General features: G+C 55.5%; 1 protein-coding gene across 1 annotated transcript; it reads right to left on the bottom strand.

The window, feature by feature from the left end:
- Positions 1-8,180: 8,180 nt before the first annotated feature.
- Positions 8,181-14,748, bottom strand: MRPL4 (mitochondrial ribosomal protein L4). The gene is made up of 9 exons (XM_032310776.1): positions 14,433-14,748; positions 14,283-14,349; positions 14,046-14,196; positions 12,349-12,400; positions 11,337-11,454; positions 10,310-10,416; positions 10,077-10,186; positions 9,921-9,997; positions 8,181-8,868 (listed from the first exon to the last, which is right to left on the bottom strand). Exons 1-9 carry the CDS (start codon positions 14,487-14,489, stop codon positions 8,723-8,725), a joined length of 885 nt encoding a protein of 294 aa, XP_032166667.1. The 5' UTR covers positions 14,490-14,748; the 3' UTR covers positions 8,181-8,722.
- Between the last annotated feature and the right edge of the window lie 277 nt (positions 14,749-15,025).

The following is a 15,025-nucleotide window of genomic DNA, read 5'->3' as shown; positions in this document are numbered from 1 at the left end:
CTATTGTGTCCATTCCACCGAGGGGTAAACCGAGGCTCCGAGCTGCGAGGGGATTCGGACTCAAGTGTGACGTCTCAGCGCAGGCGGGCCTCTTTAACGGACTGGAGGGTCCCTCGCTTGGACGGGGGCCCAGGGATCCCTTCGGGGCGTCCTCTATCAAGGGCGCCCCTCCCCAAGGAGCATGGCCCTGCCCAGCCGACAGATTTCCCGAGAAGCGGCAGGAGCAGGCCCGCACACATTCTGGCGTCCGCGAAAGCTGGGGGTGAGGACCGGCGGCGTCATCACGTCCGGGGCCCTGCATCCCCCGCCTCCGATGGGCGCTTCCACCCCCGCGGCCTCGCTTCCCCTTTCGGCCTCCGCAGCGGGGACATCTTCACAGCTTCCAGAAAAGGGAAGGAAGCCGCGTGGTCCTGACGCGCCGAGTCCCCCGCTGCCGTTCCCAGGGGAAACTGAGGCAGCAAAGCTGGAAGGGAGGGGGGTGCTCGGACCCTTCCGTTCCGCGGGGAAACAGCTCCCTAAGTGGGGCGGGGAGAGGAGGCCGTCAAATTCCAAGGCTCCCTGGAATTTGCGCGCGGCTCCTGCAACTTGAGCGCTGGGCGCGCGCGCTGAGTACATGCAGCTGTTTGCACCCGCTGATTCCATTAGGGCGGGGCGGGGGGGGCGTTGTCTCTGGGCCGCCTGCACGCCCCCCAAGCCAGGGCCTCGGCTTGCGAGTGTGACCCCAAGACTTGGCATCTACCACGACGACGGTGGGGACCCTGGAGTCTCCCAGCGCCGGCCCGCGCCGCCCGAGGCTTCCTGTTGTGGGGCGCGCGCCACGTCGCCATGGAGAACTCCGAGGGGCCAGGGAGGTCGCGCAGCAGAAGGGGAAGGGAGGGGGGCCCCCGGGGACGTTCGGGCCCTTCCTCCGGAGGATGGGCCTGCGAGTCACTCATCAGCAAGAAACGCGTCCCTTCCCCCGCCCCGATCCTTCCCAAGGAATTTCCACGGGGATCTTTCTACGCGGGGTGTGGTGGGTGCTGAATTCCCGGCCAGAACTGCCTAGTAAAGGTGCAGAGTGGGAACGGGGACTCGCTGCCCCTCGAAGGGCCTGGGAAAATCCCGTACGGGATGGGGTCGGGGAGGGGGTTAGTATTTTCCGGCGGATTTTCCTTCTTCTCTAAAGATTTTGTTTGTTTGAGAACAATAAAGATTACATTTATTTCTTTGAGAGCGAGAGCACGAGCAAGGGGAAGGAAAGGGAGAAAGCAGACTACCAGCCGAGCGGGGAGCCCGAGGAGGGGCTCGATTCCACGACCCTGAGATCACGACCCGAGCGGAAGCCAGACGCTGTACCCACTGAGCCACCCAGGTGCCCAGGGCGGATTTTTCTCGGGCTCTTCTTGGGTCCCTTGACCTTAGTCCAAAGTGCGCAGGCCGCGAGCTCCCCCGCGCGGCCCAAATCTTCCTTGCAGCCATAAAAGCGCCAATCTTTTTCCCATCTCCTGACCTGCTGTGCCCTATTTATTGAGCGCCTGTTGTATACCAAGAATCCTTCCAAGGGGGTGCTAACGACAGCGCAGTGATCAGAAAAGACAAAAGTTTCGTCATTGTGCAGAGGTGGTTTTAGTGGGTGGGGCAGACAAACAAAAATAAAATACATAGGCTGTTACTTGTGATTAGTGCTGAGAAGTAAAACGGGAGGGAACAGGCAATGTGGGATTGATGAGCCTTTTAATAGAGTACTCTGAGACAGACCGAGAAGATGACATTTGAGCGGAGACCACGGGAGGTGACAACATCAGGGAGGGAGTGTACCAGGCAGAGTACTGAACATGCAAAGGCCCTGTGGTAGGGGCAGCCAGGAGGCCATGGTGGCTGGAGTGCAGTAAGGAAGGGAGGAGGAAAGGAGGGCAGGGAGGAGATGGTGCAGAGCATGCTTGTTGGCCTGCAGGGGACTTCGGCTTTCCTCCCAGTGAAGTGGGAGCCATGGAAGATTCTGAGCAGAGGAGGGACAGCCCTGACTCAGGTGTTTACAGGCACCCTCCTGAGACTGCAGGAGCTATGCTCTAGGGGCAGGGAGGACAGTCTGGAAGCAGGAAGCCAGAGGAGGTGACTTCTCTAGTCCAGGTGAGTAATGATGGGGCCTGCACTGGCTGGTGGCATTTGGAAACGTGGTCAGATTTGGCCTCCGTTTCGGTGGCAGGGTCAACTGCACTTGCTGGGCCTTGAGGACAAAACGGAGTCAGGGAGGGTTTGTTGGTCCTGACCTGAGCCCCTGGGAGGATGGAGAGCTATTTTCTGAGATGGAGATGGGGCGGTAACGGGGCACAGGTTGGCAAGAGGAGCCTCCACTCCAGGTCTTCCACTCCCTTTATGTTTCCTTGAGGACAAGGAAAACAGAGGCTCCCCAGCCCTCCACTGAAGCTTCCAGGAAGTGCAGGGTTTCCTTCAGGATGCCAGGCAGTCTCAGGCAGGCCAACAAATGTCCCCACTGAAGACCAGAGGCCGTGGACACAGGGCAAAGTGGCCACAACCCGCTTTGTGGTTTCGTGCCCGCTTCTCCCTTCAGTCCAAGCTCTCGCATGGCTACCCTGCCTTTCCTGGCAGCTTCCGCGAGCTGCTTTTGTCCTTGAGCATTCGGACCGTGCTGTTCCTCTAGCCCAGATTTCCCTTCCACCATTTCTACAAAAGGTTCTCAGAGCATCGCATCCCCAAGGTTGTAACAGGAGGAGGAGGAGCTGGGGGGGTTGAATCCAGGCTCCCATACCTACCAGCTATTTGAGCATAAGCTCTCCCCAAAAGTGAACCTTGAAACAAAACTTGGTGTCCAGGCAGTTTGTCTGGGAGGTGGTGGAGTCCGGGAAGGCTTGGGGTAGGGGAGTCCGGGAAGGCAGGCAGTAAAGGTGTGCGTTAGCGGAGTTAGCCATTGGGGTCACTGAGGTTCAGTCTTATGGAGGAACTCTTGGAGGTGGGGAGACTCTATGCCAGTCCTGTGCCTCACTGGGTGGAAGCCGTTCTGGGACTGTCAGCTCCCCAACACTTTACTACTAGATATATATTTTAATTTAAAAATTGTAATAGGTTTTATTTATTTATTTGACAGAGAATACAAAAAGGCAGAGCAGCAGAGGGAGAGGAAGAAGCAGGCACCCCATGGAGCAGGGAGCCTGATGTGGGACTTGATCCCAGGACACTGGGATCGCAACCTGAGCTGAAGACAGATGCTTAACCGACTGAGCCATACAGTCTCCCCGTAAAAATTTTGTAGTCACCAGGCTGTCCATTACATCCCCAGAACCTATTTATCGTATAACTGGAAGTTTGCACCTTTGACCCCTTTTACCCATTTCCCCACCCCCTGCCTCTAGCAAGCACCAGTCTGTTCTCTGTAACTACAAATTCAGGTGTTGTTTTTTTAAGATTCCACATGTGAGTGAGATCACACAGTATTTGTCGTTGTCTGTCTGATTTATTTCACTTAGCATAATGACCTCAAGGTCCACCTACGTTGTAGCAAATGGCAAAATGTCCTTTTCTTTTAGAGTAGGCTCCACACCTAAAACATGGGGCGTGAGACTGAGACCCAAGCTGAGATTAAGAGTTGGATGCCTAACCGACTGAGCCACGCCGGGGCCCCACGCTTTCCTTCTTCTTTTTTTTTTTTTTTTTTATGGCCAAATAGCATTCCACTGTGAGTATGTATATGTCCACTCATCCACCAATGGACGGTTAGGCTCTTTCCCTGTCTTGAGTATTGTAAACAATGCTGCAGTAGCATGGGGATGTAGAGGTCTTTTCAAGATAGTGACTCTGATCCCCTCCAACTGATGCAGAAGCGAAATTGCTAGGCCATATGGTAGTAACTGATTTTAATTTGGCGGGGAGCCACAATCCTGGTTTTCAAAGTGACTATGCCAGTTTACACTCACATATATGTATCTAACTGAGACAAGTTCACATAATATAAAGTTTACATTTTTAAAACATTTTATGTATTTATTTGTCAGAGAGAGAGAGCAAAAGCAGGGGCAGCAGGCAGAGAGAGAGGGGGAAGCAGGCTCCCCGCTGAGCAGAGAGCCCAACATGGGGCTCAATCCCAGGACCCTGAGATCATGACCTGAACCGAAGGCAGACACTTAACCCACTGAGTCACCCAGATGCCCCTATAAAGTTTACATTTTTGCCCTTTAACAACTTTCTAGAATATTCACAATCTTGTACCACCATCACCACGATTCGATTCCGGACTATTTCCTCACCCTCCCCCAAAAATCTGGCGCCTCCCGATTCCCTCTTCCCTCAGCCCCTGGAAACCCCTACTCCACTGTCTGTCTATGTGGGTCTGGCTATTCTGGACATTTCCCCAAAACCGAATCACACACACTGTGGCATTTTGTGTCCGGCTTCTTTCCCTCTGCATCACGTTCAGGATGTCTCGCGTAAAGGTTCATCCCTGTTGTAGCATCCCGCAGCCCTTTTTCCTCTCTCTGGCCGAACAGTGGTCCACCGCAACGATATATCACATTCCGTTCACCCATTCATCAACAGGTGGGTCATGAGTCGTTCCCACCGTTGGTTGTTGTGAATCAGGCCACCACGAACGCTGGCTTACAAGTGTCTGCCGCAGTCCCTGTTTTCAGTTCTGGGCGTACCTCATTTCTTGTTATAGCTGGAGAATATTGCCTTGTATGCATGCATGACACTTTGTTGATCCGTCCATCAATCGACGGACATCTGGGTTGTTTCTCCCTTTTGGCCCTGGGGAACCACGCTGCTTTGTACATTCATGTGCAGGCATCGGTATGAACATTTTTTCAATTCCTTTGGGAATATGGTTAGAATTGCTGGTCATATGGTAATTCCAAGTGGAGTTTTGGAGAAACTACTAGACTGTTTTCTTTTCCTTTTCTTTTCTTTTTAAGATTTTATTTATTTATTTGACAGAGAGAGAGAGAGCACTCAAACAGGGGGAGCAGCAGGTATAGGGAGAGGGAGAAGGAGGCTCTCCACCAAGCAAGGAGCCCAATGCGGAACTCGATCTCAGGACCCTGGGATCGTGACCTGAGCCGAAGGCAGACGCTTAACCGACTGAGCCACCCAGGCGCCCTGAGACTGTTTCCCACAGCAGCTGTACCATTTACATTCCCACCAGCAACATACAAGGATGCAAGACTTCCAACTTCTCCACCTCCTCTTCAATACCAATTTTCTGTTTGATGATTACTACCATAATTGCCATCCTAGCGGGTGGTATGTTGTCCTAGTCCCCCTCCTCCCCCAGCTCTCATCCCACTGTCTTTCTGACCTGCCCAGCAGACAAGCCCGGCAGAGGGCTGGGGAGTGGGCGGAGGCCGGCATGCCGGACAGCAGGTGTCAAGGATGCTGAGAGCCTCTGCTGTGAACTGTGACCTTGAGCAAACCACTTCCCCCCACTGCGAGGGGTATCTTGCTGGCCTCGGCTGAAGAATGAGAGGGTAACACAGACCTTGAAGGCTGATGTGAGGTGTCACTAACCTAGTTTGGATGCGATGATTGGCCAGCAAAGAGCAAGGGCAGTTAGCGGTCGTCACAATTTGTCTGTTTCACGAGGAACCAGTGTGGAGAAACTCCCCCTAAAACTTCCTCGGTGGAAACACAGGCTTCCTCTGCGTTCCCACAGATCTGGTTCATGCCGGTATCACAGCTCATCCTAGCCACCCTAGGGCGTAAAGCAGAAGTTCACGTTGTTTACGAGTCAGTCAAAACAGAACTTTGCTTCTGCCTGCACCCCTTGACTCTGTGCTGGAGTCTCGCCCCACTCCTGGCTGAGAAGTCTGCCCAGGACTCAGGCCCAACTCAGTATCACATATTCAAGTCTCTGAACTTGACTTGACCTTTAAGGGGAGCCCCGGGTCAGGCCTCGCTAGGCTGGAGGCCTCAGTGAGGAAGAAGGGCCTGGTCTCCCTGCTGGTGACCTTCTTTCTGTTTCCTCACCCCCTCTCACTAGCCTGAGGGGGGCCCTCCTTGCCCAGGTGCAGGAAGGAGACAGGGGACAGGGCAGTTCCTCCTGGGCTGAGAGCTCTGGACGGCCCAGCAGCACATAAATGTGGGACCCTTGGGGGATTTGGTGGGTATGTGTATTGAGGGGCTCTGAGGCTTTTCTAGACATCCCTGGGTTAGGGTGGGAGCATCTTTGGTTTGGGTAAATAAGCAGTAAGCAGACCCCTGGCTCCACCTTCAGAGCTGCCTGCCTCTTGCCCTTCGCCCTCTGAGTGGGATCCCAGCTCTGGCTTCTGCTTTCACTTTCTTAAGCCAGATTCAGCCGGAGTCCTGGGTGTCCTGTCTTGGAATGGGTAACTGCACAGTGCCCTCCCTCTCTGGGCTCTGTCTGGGTCAGTCCATGTCCCCAGAGGGTGGGAGGACTTAAGGGTAGCAACAGCTCCCCCGACGAAATGTCTTCACTCATTTCTTCTTAAAAAGGCTCATTATAGAGAATTTCCAACACAGACAACAGCAGAGGATACGCGGTGAAGCCGCGCGCGCCAGTTTCCATGGTCTTCACGGCTGATCTGGTTCCATTTCTCCCCTTACACCCCTTCATGGGATCAATTCTACCCCCCCCCAACACCCCCACCCTACCCTGTAAAAAAAAAAAATAAAAGTGCTAACCCCCAGAACCTGCAAATGAGTAAGATGAGGTTGGTTATTGAGGCTGGGTGGCGGCAGGGGAAGCGGGGCACTAACCCAACATGACCGGGGTCCTTATAAAAAGGGGGAATCTGGACACAGGAACATCCACAGGGACATTGCCATTCAAAGACGAGGACAGACCTTAGGGGTGACCATGAGCCCAGAAACAGCAAGGATTGCCAGCAAACCACCAGAAGCCAGGGATGCGGGATGGGACAGAGAGTCTGACTCGCAGCTTCAGAAGGAACCCCCTGGCCGACAGCGTGATCTTCGATTTCCAGCTTCTTGGACCACGAAACAGTATGTTTCTGTTACTTCAGCCCCCGAGGCTGTGGTACTTGGTTCAGGCAAGCCCTAGGAGACCAACACACACGCTGCCTCCCAATTATTTGAAAACACATTCTAGTATCAGATCATCTTTTTTTTTTTTCTTTTTTTAAGGTTATTTATTTGCCAGAGAGAAACACAGCGAGAGGGAACACAAGCAGGGAGAGGGAGAGGGAGAAGCAGGCTTCCCACAGAACAGGGAGCCTGTTGGGAGGATCGATCCTAGGACCCTGGGATCATGACCTGAGCCAAAGGCAGACGCCAACAATGGGCGTCCCAGGCATCCGCTCCCGCCCACCAAGTCCGACTTATTTGAGACAGAGAGAGAGAGAGAGAGAGAGAGAGAGAGAAAGCCCACACATGCTCCTGAGTGGGGGGAGGGACAGAGAATTTCCAACTCCCTGCGCGGAGCTGACACAGGACTCAATCCCATGGCTCTGAGATCCGCCCTGAGCCAACCCCAAGAGTCGGATGCTTAACCGACTGAGCCACCCAGGCGCCACTCAGATAATTTTTCTCTAATGCCTTTTTTCATCCTTGGTCTGGCTGCAGGTTTCCGGTATGGTTGAACGGGTTCCAACACATCTCTGGAAAGTCCGTGGCGGGAGGCGGGGTGGGGGGGGGTGAGTTGGCCTTGCTGTTTCCTGACCACTGTGAGGTGGACAACTAAGCAGCCTTCTCGCTACGCTGATCTAGACTCGGCTGGGCGCTGTCAGCACAGCAGGGTCTTACTCAAAGCCTCACGTCCCCACGTGGCCGGTGAGAGGCACAGGGAGAGGTGGGGAACAGTTTGGTTTCAGCCCAAGGGACATTTCCCACCCGCCCTCTGCACCCATTCTTACACAGGCTCCAAATGGCTTTTTTACTTTGTCAAGTCTGGTGCTTTAAGGATCAAAGCTTTTATCCATGAGGATTTTCAAAGAACGTGCTTCGAGCTCTGAAGGCACTCCCCAGAGACGCATTCCAGAGAGTTTTTTTGGCAAGGGGCTGCCTAGCCCATGGGTGGTGGCTGCCCCCCTCCTTGGCTAGACTGACACACGCAGATGTCCGTTCTGGCTGTCTTTAAGGAAACTGACCACATGGTAGTCTCTGTTAGAACTATTACAAGAAAATTAGCTTAGGGAGCAGATATCAGCAGACTCCACAATTAGAATGCCAGTTCAGTGTTTAAAAAGTGTGTTTATTTGCTCATTTACTGAGCACAGGGCAGCGGGGAGGCAGCGGGAGCGGGTTGCCAGGCACAGCGGTGCCACCACTCCCCTGCATGCTCCTGGAGGCTGACTCATCCTGGGGAAGTGGACTGTGGGTCACCACTAGAAACAATCCTGAGGTTGCCCCTTGAAGAGAGGTACCTAGCAGCACCTAGCACTGAGGAAAGAGCCAGACTTGCCAACTGGAAGTATTTACAAGATGGCAATCAGCTGTTCTGTTTCTGATTAAAAAACAAAAACAAAAACAAAAACCAGACTCAATGTTAAAAATGAAAGAGAAAATTGGGGCCAGAGGCCAGTGGGGCTCATGTGCCGAGCAGCCCCTCTCTGGTGGTGATGCCCGCTCGGCCTCTCTGCGCACGGCTGCACGGGGATGAGGGGCTTCGGGCGGTGCGGCCCTGCTCTCACAGGGTGGGCACGAGGCTCCCAGGCCTGCTGGGGGTTCGGCCTGGCTCAGGGCAAGCACCCGGCACGGAAGGGTCCAGGAAGAGGGCAGCTGAGGGGCCCCCGAGGGCAGAGGGCTGGGCCGGGGCTCAGGGGAAGTCACGGTAGGGCAGGCGGAAGGGGTAGAGAGGCGTGTAGCGTGAGTCGTGCCAGAGCAGCTTCTTCTCCAGGAAGGCGACGGTCTGCAGGGTCAGGACCAGGGTCTGGTGCTTGAGCATGCTGTACACGTTCAGGCCTGGGGGTGGGGGGCAGAGATGCGGTCCAGGCTGGGCTGCCTACCACCTCTGGGCGCCCATGTCCTCCTCGAGGAAGCAAGCCCTCCCAGTATTGCCCCTTGTGGTCCGACACGGGCTCACAGATCTTGCAGATCTGTGATCTCACAGATCTAGGCTCAGGCCCTGGCTCAGCTGCTCACTGATGGCAAGACCCTGGGCAAGAGGCTCAGCTTCTGATTGAGAGCCTCCTGCGTGCCTGGCTCTGCTCTGCGCTGGGGCTGTGATCCTTGCCACCCTCTCCAGCGGGAGCAGAGGCATGAATGTACGGCGGGAGGCCTGTGGCTGCAGTGAGCGAGCGAGCGGGACAAGTAGGGGAGGAGAGGAGCGCAGGGAGAGATGGGGCAGGCTGTGGAGGATCCTGTGGGCCTCCACCCAGAAGGCAGTGGGGAACAGCAGAGGGCCGTGGGCAGAGGAGGGAGGGGCGGGGCCCGGGAGCGCACGGGCGCCCTCTGGTGGCTGTGGTGGGGAGACCAGGCTGCAAAGGAGAGCAGGAGCCAGGACCAGGAGGGAGATGGGGGTACTGGGGGGTAAGAAGTGGAATGCCCGATATGCTTAAAGTCAGACCCGACAAAGTGAGCTAAGAGATGAGTGGAGGGTGAGAGCATGGTCTAGGGTCTGAGCCACAGGAAGCAAGGCATTCAAGGAGCCAAGGTGAGACCCCCAGGGGCAATTGTCCGGTTAGAAGTCAGTTATGCAATCAGGAGACGGAGAAAGAGCTCTAGGGACTAGTCAGTGTGGTGATGGGTGTGACATGCCCAAGCCAGACTGGATCCCATCTCCCAGGCTCTCGGAAGGAGGAGCCAGATGAGGGCAGCCAGCGGCCGGTCCACGCACTCCACGCCCAGCACTATGACCCGAGCCTGGACAGAGCCTTTTTCAAGGATGGCATTTTCCCGATGCTCTGTCTGGGGAAGGTAAGGGCTGGGCTGAGGAGGTGGCAGGTACAGAATCTGAACTGGCCCATGCACTGCTGGGGAACTGGAGGTGGGGAGAATGGGGGCCCTCTGCTCACCGACAACTGGGATCAGGTTGAAGGTCTTGAGGCTGGAGGTGGCTGCCACGACATTCTGGGGCATGTCCTCATAGGCTCTGAAACAGAGGTCAGGAGGTGAACCCCGCAGAGGATGGCACCCAGCGCCCCCACCCCTGCCCTGCCCCATGCCCTCACAAGTCCACAAGAAGCACGGAGTCCCCCCAGCGACGGTATCGGGCCAGCTCGGTCAGGTACTGGGGGTCGGAGGTCGGCAGCTCCAAGGAGTCTACGACGTGCAGGTCATCCTAGCAGGAAGAATGGATGGGCTGAGCCCCCGACAGCCCCCCAGAAGCTGCCTGAGCTCTCCAGCCCCCCCCAGCCTCCCCCCACCACCAGGCCAGCAGCTCTTGGTGGGATCAGGCCCGTACCTGGGCCAGCTTGACAGTGAGCGCCACCTTGAGGCCCTGCACCCGCACCTTCATGGGCAGCATGTAGTAGTAGCTCGTGGGGCCCCGAGGGCCGTGGGCAATGCCTCCTGCAGGACAGAGGTGTGTAGACAGGTGAGGACCCCAGCTGGGTGTAGAGTACAGAAATTTCTCACAGTGGCTGGCGTAGGGAGGCTGCCAGGAGGCAAACTGAATCAGCAAAGGGAACAGGGCCTCGGGGACGGACGGAGAGGAGACACTGGATCCAGTGTTGCCTGGGACAGGTGACTTTATCACACTGGGCCTCGATTTCCTCAGTGTCAAACCTTAAGTGAGGCCCATCTACCTGTGCATCCTCCCTCTGCTGGGCTCTGGGAGTCGGGGGGGGTGTGCATCAGGGAAGAAGATGGGCAGGATCCCCGGCCTCATGTCATTCACCTTCAGACAGAGGTTCAACTATAGAGGGAATCAGGGCTCTTTTTGGGTGGCACCAGGAGTTGCTGGGGGTGGGGGACCCAAAGGAGGTCAGGAAGAGCTTTCTGGAAGAGGCACAGCCCAAACACATGAGAAGAGTTGGCCAGGCAAACAGGAGATGACACTGCATCAGCTGTCTGGTCAGGGGGGATGTGGAGGAACAGGGTGGTGGGCGGTGGGTGGTGGGGGTGGTCTGCAGGCACCACTGCCTGGAATGCCAAGGAAAGGAGCTCAGACTTACCAAAAAGGCTGCAAGAGCCACGGGGAGGCTTAGGAAAAGTACTCTGGGTGTTGTGTGAAGGGTGGCCCAGGAGAGGTAAGACAGTAGTCAGGGCCAAAGGGGGCTGTGGCCATAGTGTGGTGAGAGAGGTAAGGCCAGAGCTGGTGGGGGCTGGGAAAGTGGACGACTCTGATCTCTGACCCGCACACGGGCAGTGAGGTCTGAGGGCCAGAGTCCTACTGCCCCGGCCTGGATGAAAGGAACGGGACCGACAAGCTACCGCACCAGACGGGTGTGAAGACACCCCCAGGGTCCCTCCCTCCCTGCCCCGCTCACCTCCTCGCCAGATCGGGGAGCGGATGCTGCCTTGCCTAGAACGCCCGCTGCCTTTCTGCGGCCAAGGCTTCCGGCCTCCGCCCCGCACCTCGGCCCTAGTCTTGGTCTTGGCATAGCTCTGCGGGCGCAAAGGGAGGAGGTGGACGGTCAGGTTCCCGGGGCAGACACTGTCACGGCTGAAAGCGCCCGGGCCTGGGAAGGCAGCAGTGAGCTGGGCAGTGGGGGCTCGCCACTGGGGAGCCCCACAACAGGAGGGACAGAGATTAGGGCTCCATCAGGACAAGCACACAGCACTTGGGGAGACGATACAGAAATCGACAGTTCTCTCATCCGCTCCAGAATGTCAGCCTCAGAAAGGCAGGGGCTCTGGAGAAAAATCAGGGAGAGGTATGGGGTGGGGAGATGATGAGAGACTTCCATGCTAAGCTAAAGACTTCATTCCTAGGACTATGGGGAGCCAGGGAGGGCGTGAGTAGGGAGAGGACTCACTGGACTTCTAAGATAAGCAAATAGAAAGCAGAGAGACCCTGATTGATAATGGCTTCTTCAATGTACTTGGCAAAAAAAAAACTAATCCAAACTACTCACCACTGCTCCTGCTGACCTCTGTTGCCACACCAGGCTCCCTGTTGTCTCTGCCGCAGGACCTTTGCACATACTGTTCCCACTACCTTTACCCTAGCGCCACTGCCCGCTTTACCTAGTTAGCACCTACTACCCACCTGAGGTTAAATGTCTCCTTTTCTCCGGGATAACCTCCCTTGTCATATATTTACAAGCTTGCCTACTTGATTCACATACACCTCTCTGACAAGAGTATGAGCTTCATCAGGGCAGGGATCTTGTCTGTCTTGTCTGCTAGCACAATGCCTAAGGCACAGTGGGTGTTCAGAAAACACCTGGCAAGTCACCTATCAGTGAATGGTTCAGAAGAGCCTAGCAGTCCAGAGAAGACAAACCGAGGAGCTTCCTCTGCCTCCTTCTGCCAACCTCACCCCACTCGGCCACTCACAATTCTCTTAAAGTTCCTCTGCCAGATGGCAACCTGGTGCAAGATATCCAACCTACGGAGAAAGAAGAGCCCGTGAAAGGCCCACCTCCAGTTAAAGCCCTCCCCCACCTCTCCAGACAAAAACAGGGGCTCCTACCATCCAACTCCAGGGCCCTGTGCAATCTGCCCCCGCCCCTGTCTGCCCCATCTCACACCACCTCCAGGCCCACTCATTTTCCATTCTGTGAAATGCGGTCCAGCCTCCATGCCTTTGTGCTCACTGCTCCCTCTGCCTGAAAACATTCTTCCTCTGGCTGGTTCCTCCTTAGCCAGTAAGTCTCAGCCCAGACATCTCCAAGAGGAGCCTCCTTGCTAAGAAGAGACCCACCTCTTCCTCCTTCTCACAGTACCTTACTCTTTTCCTATTGTTACAACTTACTCCTTGCGACCTTCTTTAGGGACTGATTTGCCTCTCTAGCCCTGCACACTGGCCACCGTGGCTACCCACCCCCTGAAATATGGCCAGGGCCTCATGCTGAAATACACTGTTTTAGATATACCAGGTTAAATTAAATGGACTGTTTCTTCCTTTTTTTTTTTTTTTTTTTAATGTGGCTACCAGCAAAATGTAAATTACACACATGACTCATATTATGGGGCTACATTGGACATGACCACTGGGGAAGCTTGCCAGAGCTTGGCAAGCTACTATGGCTAGTAGGCCAAATCTGGCCTGCTGCCTGTTTCTGAAAATATGTGCTTTTGCTTACAAGTTGCCTATTGCCACTTTGTACTACATCAGCAGAGAGGAGTCGTTCTCATGGCAACAGGAGAGCCTGCAAAGCCTAAAATGTTTACTATCTGGCCCTTTTGTAAAGGGGTTCACGGAAACCCATTCTGCACTGTAAGCAGCATCGGCAACCTTGGTGCTCACTCCCTGAATTCCCAACACCCAGAATGGAAAAATGGCACATAGCAGATGCTTTGTAGGTATTTACAGAATACACGAAATATGTTGTTTTTAATTTCTTTTGTCACTCTCTACTAGATTGGGACTTTAAAAGCAAGGGGCAAACCATGCCAATATCAGTAACAGTAATAAACTAACAGCACTTACTATGCGCCCAATACGAAGCAACTGAGGGGCAACATACACCTTGGCAAGTGATAAACCAGGCCAAGGCGTTGGCCCACATAAGGCTGAGATCCCAGTTCTAAAGCTTCCAAGCTGTGTGAGCTTGGGCAAATTTTTTACCCTGTCTGTGCGCTCAGTTTCTCTGTCCACAAAGCAACAGTAACCGAACCCTATCCTAGGGTTGCTCTAAGGACCTACTTAACCAAAATGCAAAGAGGCTATGCCAGGGCATAACCATTGTTAGTGCTTATTTTTGCAAAATTCAGTAACAGCGACCATAGTCAACACATCTACAGGACTTATCAGGTGCCAGAATTAACTCATTTCATCATCACAGAAACCTCTTGAGGTCTGAGAGAATGGGGACACTGAAACACAAGAGGGAAGGCAGGATTCGAACTCAGTCACTCAGGCTCCAGAATTCTGCGACCTTAACTTCCAGGACGTTAACTCTTAGACCTCAACCTCACATAACTCTTTGACAGGGAAAACCATCGTCCCCTTTTGGCACGTGAAGACGCTGAGGCTCAAGCCCCGCTCCTCCTCCCTCTGGAACTCAGTTCACCATTTCACTCCCACCCACCTGGGCGCTGTGGAGAAAACTTCGGGGTGCAGCTCTGCCAGACCCACGCGCTCCTGCTCGTAGCCCCGCAGGGACTCCACCCAGGCCTGCACCGGACGCCGGGACGCGGGTACCGGGAGCTCGCACCTGCGCAGCACGGGCGCCTGGGGACCTGAAGCGATGGGGAGGTCACGGGTCAGGGCCGAGCGTCGGGACTCCCGGTTGCCGCCCCTCCTAGAGCGACCCTGGCAACCTCACCCGCGCTAGCCACCGACTCTGGCTTCGCCGCCTGGGGTGCTGCCTCTTCCGCCAGCGCGTTCAAACCCTGTAAACGGGGGACGAGGTGAGAAACGACCCCCGGAACCTCCAACCTTTGTCCTCCAGCCCGTCTCCAGTCCCCTGCCTCACCCGGCAGCCCGCGGGCCGAGCCCAGGCGCGCGCCCCAGCCCGTAGTAGCTGCAGCATTTCGCGCAGCCCCCAACGCGAGGTCAAGGCTCCTTCTGGCTGCGCGCGGCGCCTAGCGATGACATCACGCCTGCGACACCGCGCGCCCGGCTCGGATCGGCGCTGGAAAGCTGAGTATGCAAGAGCGTCATCGGCGGAGCCTGGCCCAGCGTGCCTCCATCTTCGCCCCAAAACTAACCCCCAGGCTCCAATTTTCACGCCCGGCCTAAAGGACCCCACTGCAACACCTGGAAACACTTGACCTTACATCGAGAAGCCGCGCCCCTTCCGTAGGCCCTACGCTTTTTTTTGGGTGGGGGGGGGTCCCGTCCCCAAAGGGCCTGTGCAGGAATCCAACCAATGGTGGAAAAGGTTCGCTCTTCGTTTAGCCAATGAGCGTTAAGTCTGGAAAAGTGGCCCGCCTATGGCTGGGCGGTCCTGGGGCGGGCACTAAGAGAATATGACCAATACCTGTTATGCGTTTAGTGTCGGTCAAGCGCTCCACGCTCCGCTCCCGCTCCTTCTAGCTTCCCGGACCCTCCTCGGTGGTTTTTCGG

Source organism: Mustela erminea, chromosome 1 (assembly GCF_009829155.1).
Source record: "Mustela erminea isolate mMusErm1 chromosome 1, mMusErm1.Pri, whole genome shotgun sequence".
NCBI lineage: Eukaryota > Metazoa > Chordata > Mammalia > Carnivora > Mustelidae > Mustela > Mustela erminea.
The sequence above is the reverse complement of the archived record's forward strand: the minus strand, read 5'-3'. Positions and strand labels throughout refer to the sequence as shown.

What these genes read in the sequence shown, in the direction of transcription:
- MRPL4 (XM_032310776.1), bottom strand. Translation starts at nt 14,489, where the DNA reads ATGCTGCAGCTACTACGGGCTGGGGCGCGCGCCTGGGCTCGGCCCGCG. An exon ending in CTCGGCCCGCGGGCTGCCGG is followed by an intron (nt 14,350 to 14,432) that starts GTGAGGCAGGGG and finishes CCCCGTTTACAG; the next exon opens with GGTTTGAACGCGCTGGCGGA. An exon ending in TCACTGTCAAGCTGGCCCAG is followed by an intron (nt 10,187 to 10,309) that starts GTACGGGCCTGA and finishes TCTTCCTGCTAG; the next exon opens with GATGACCTGCACGTCGTAGA.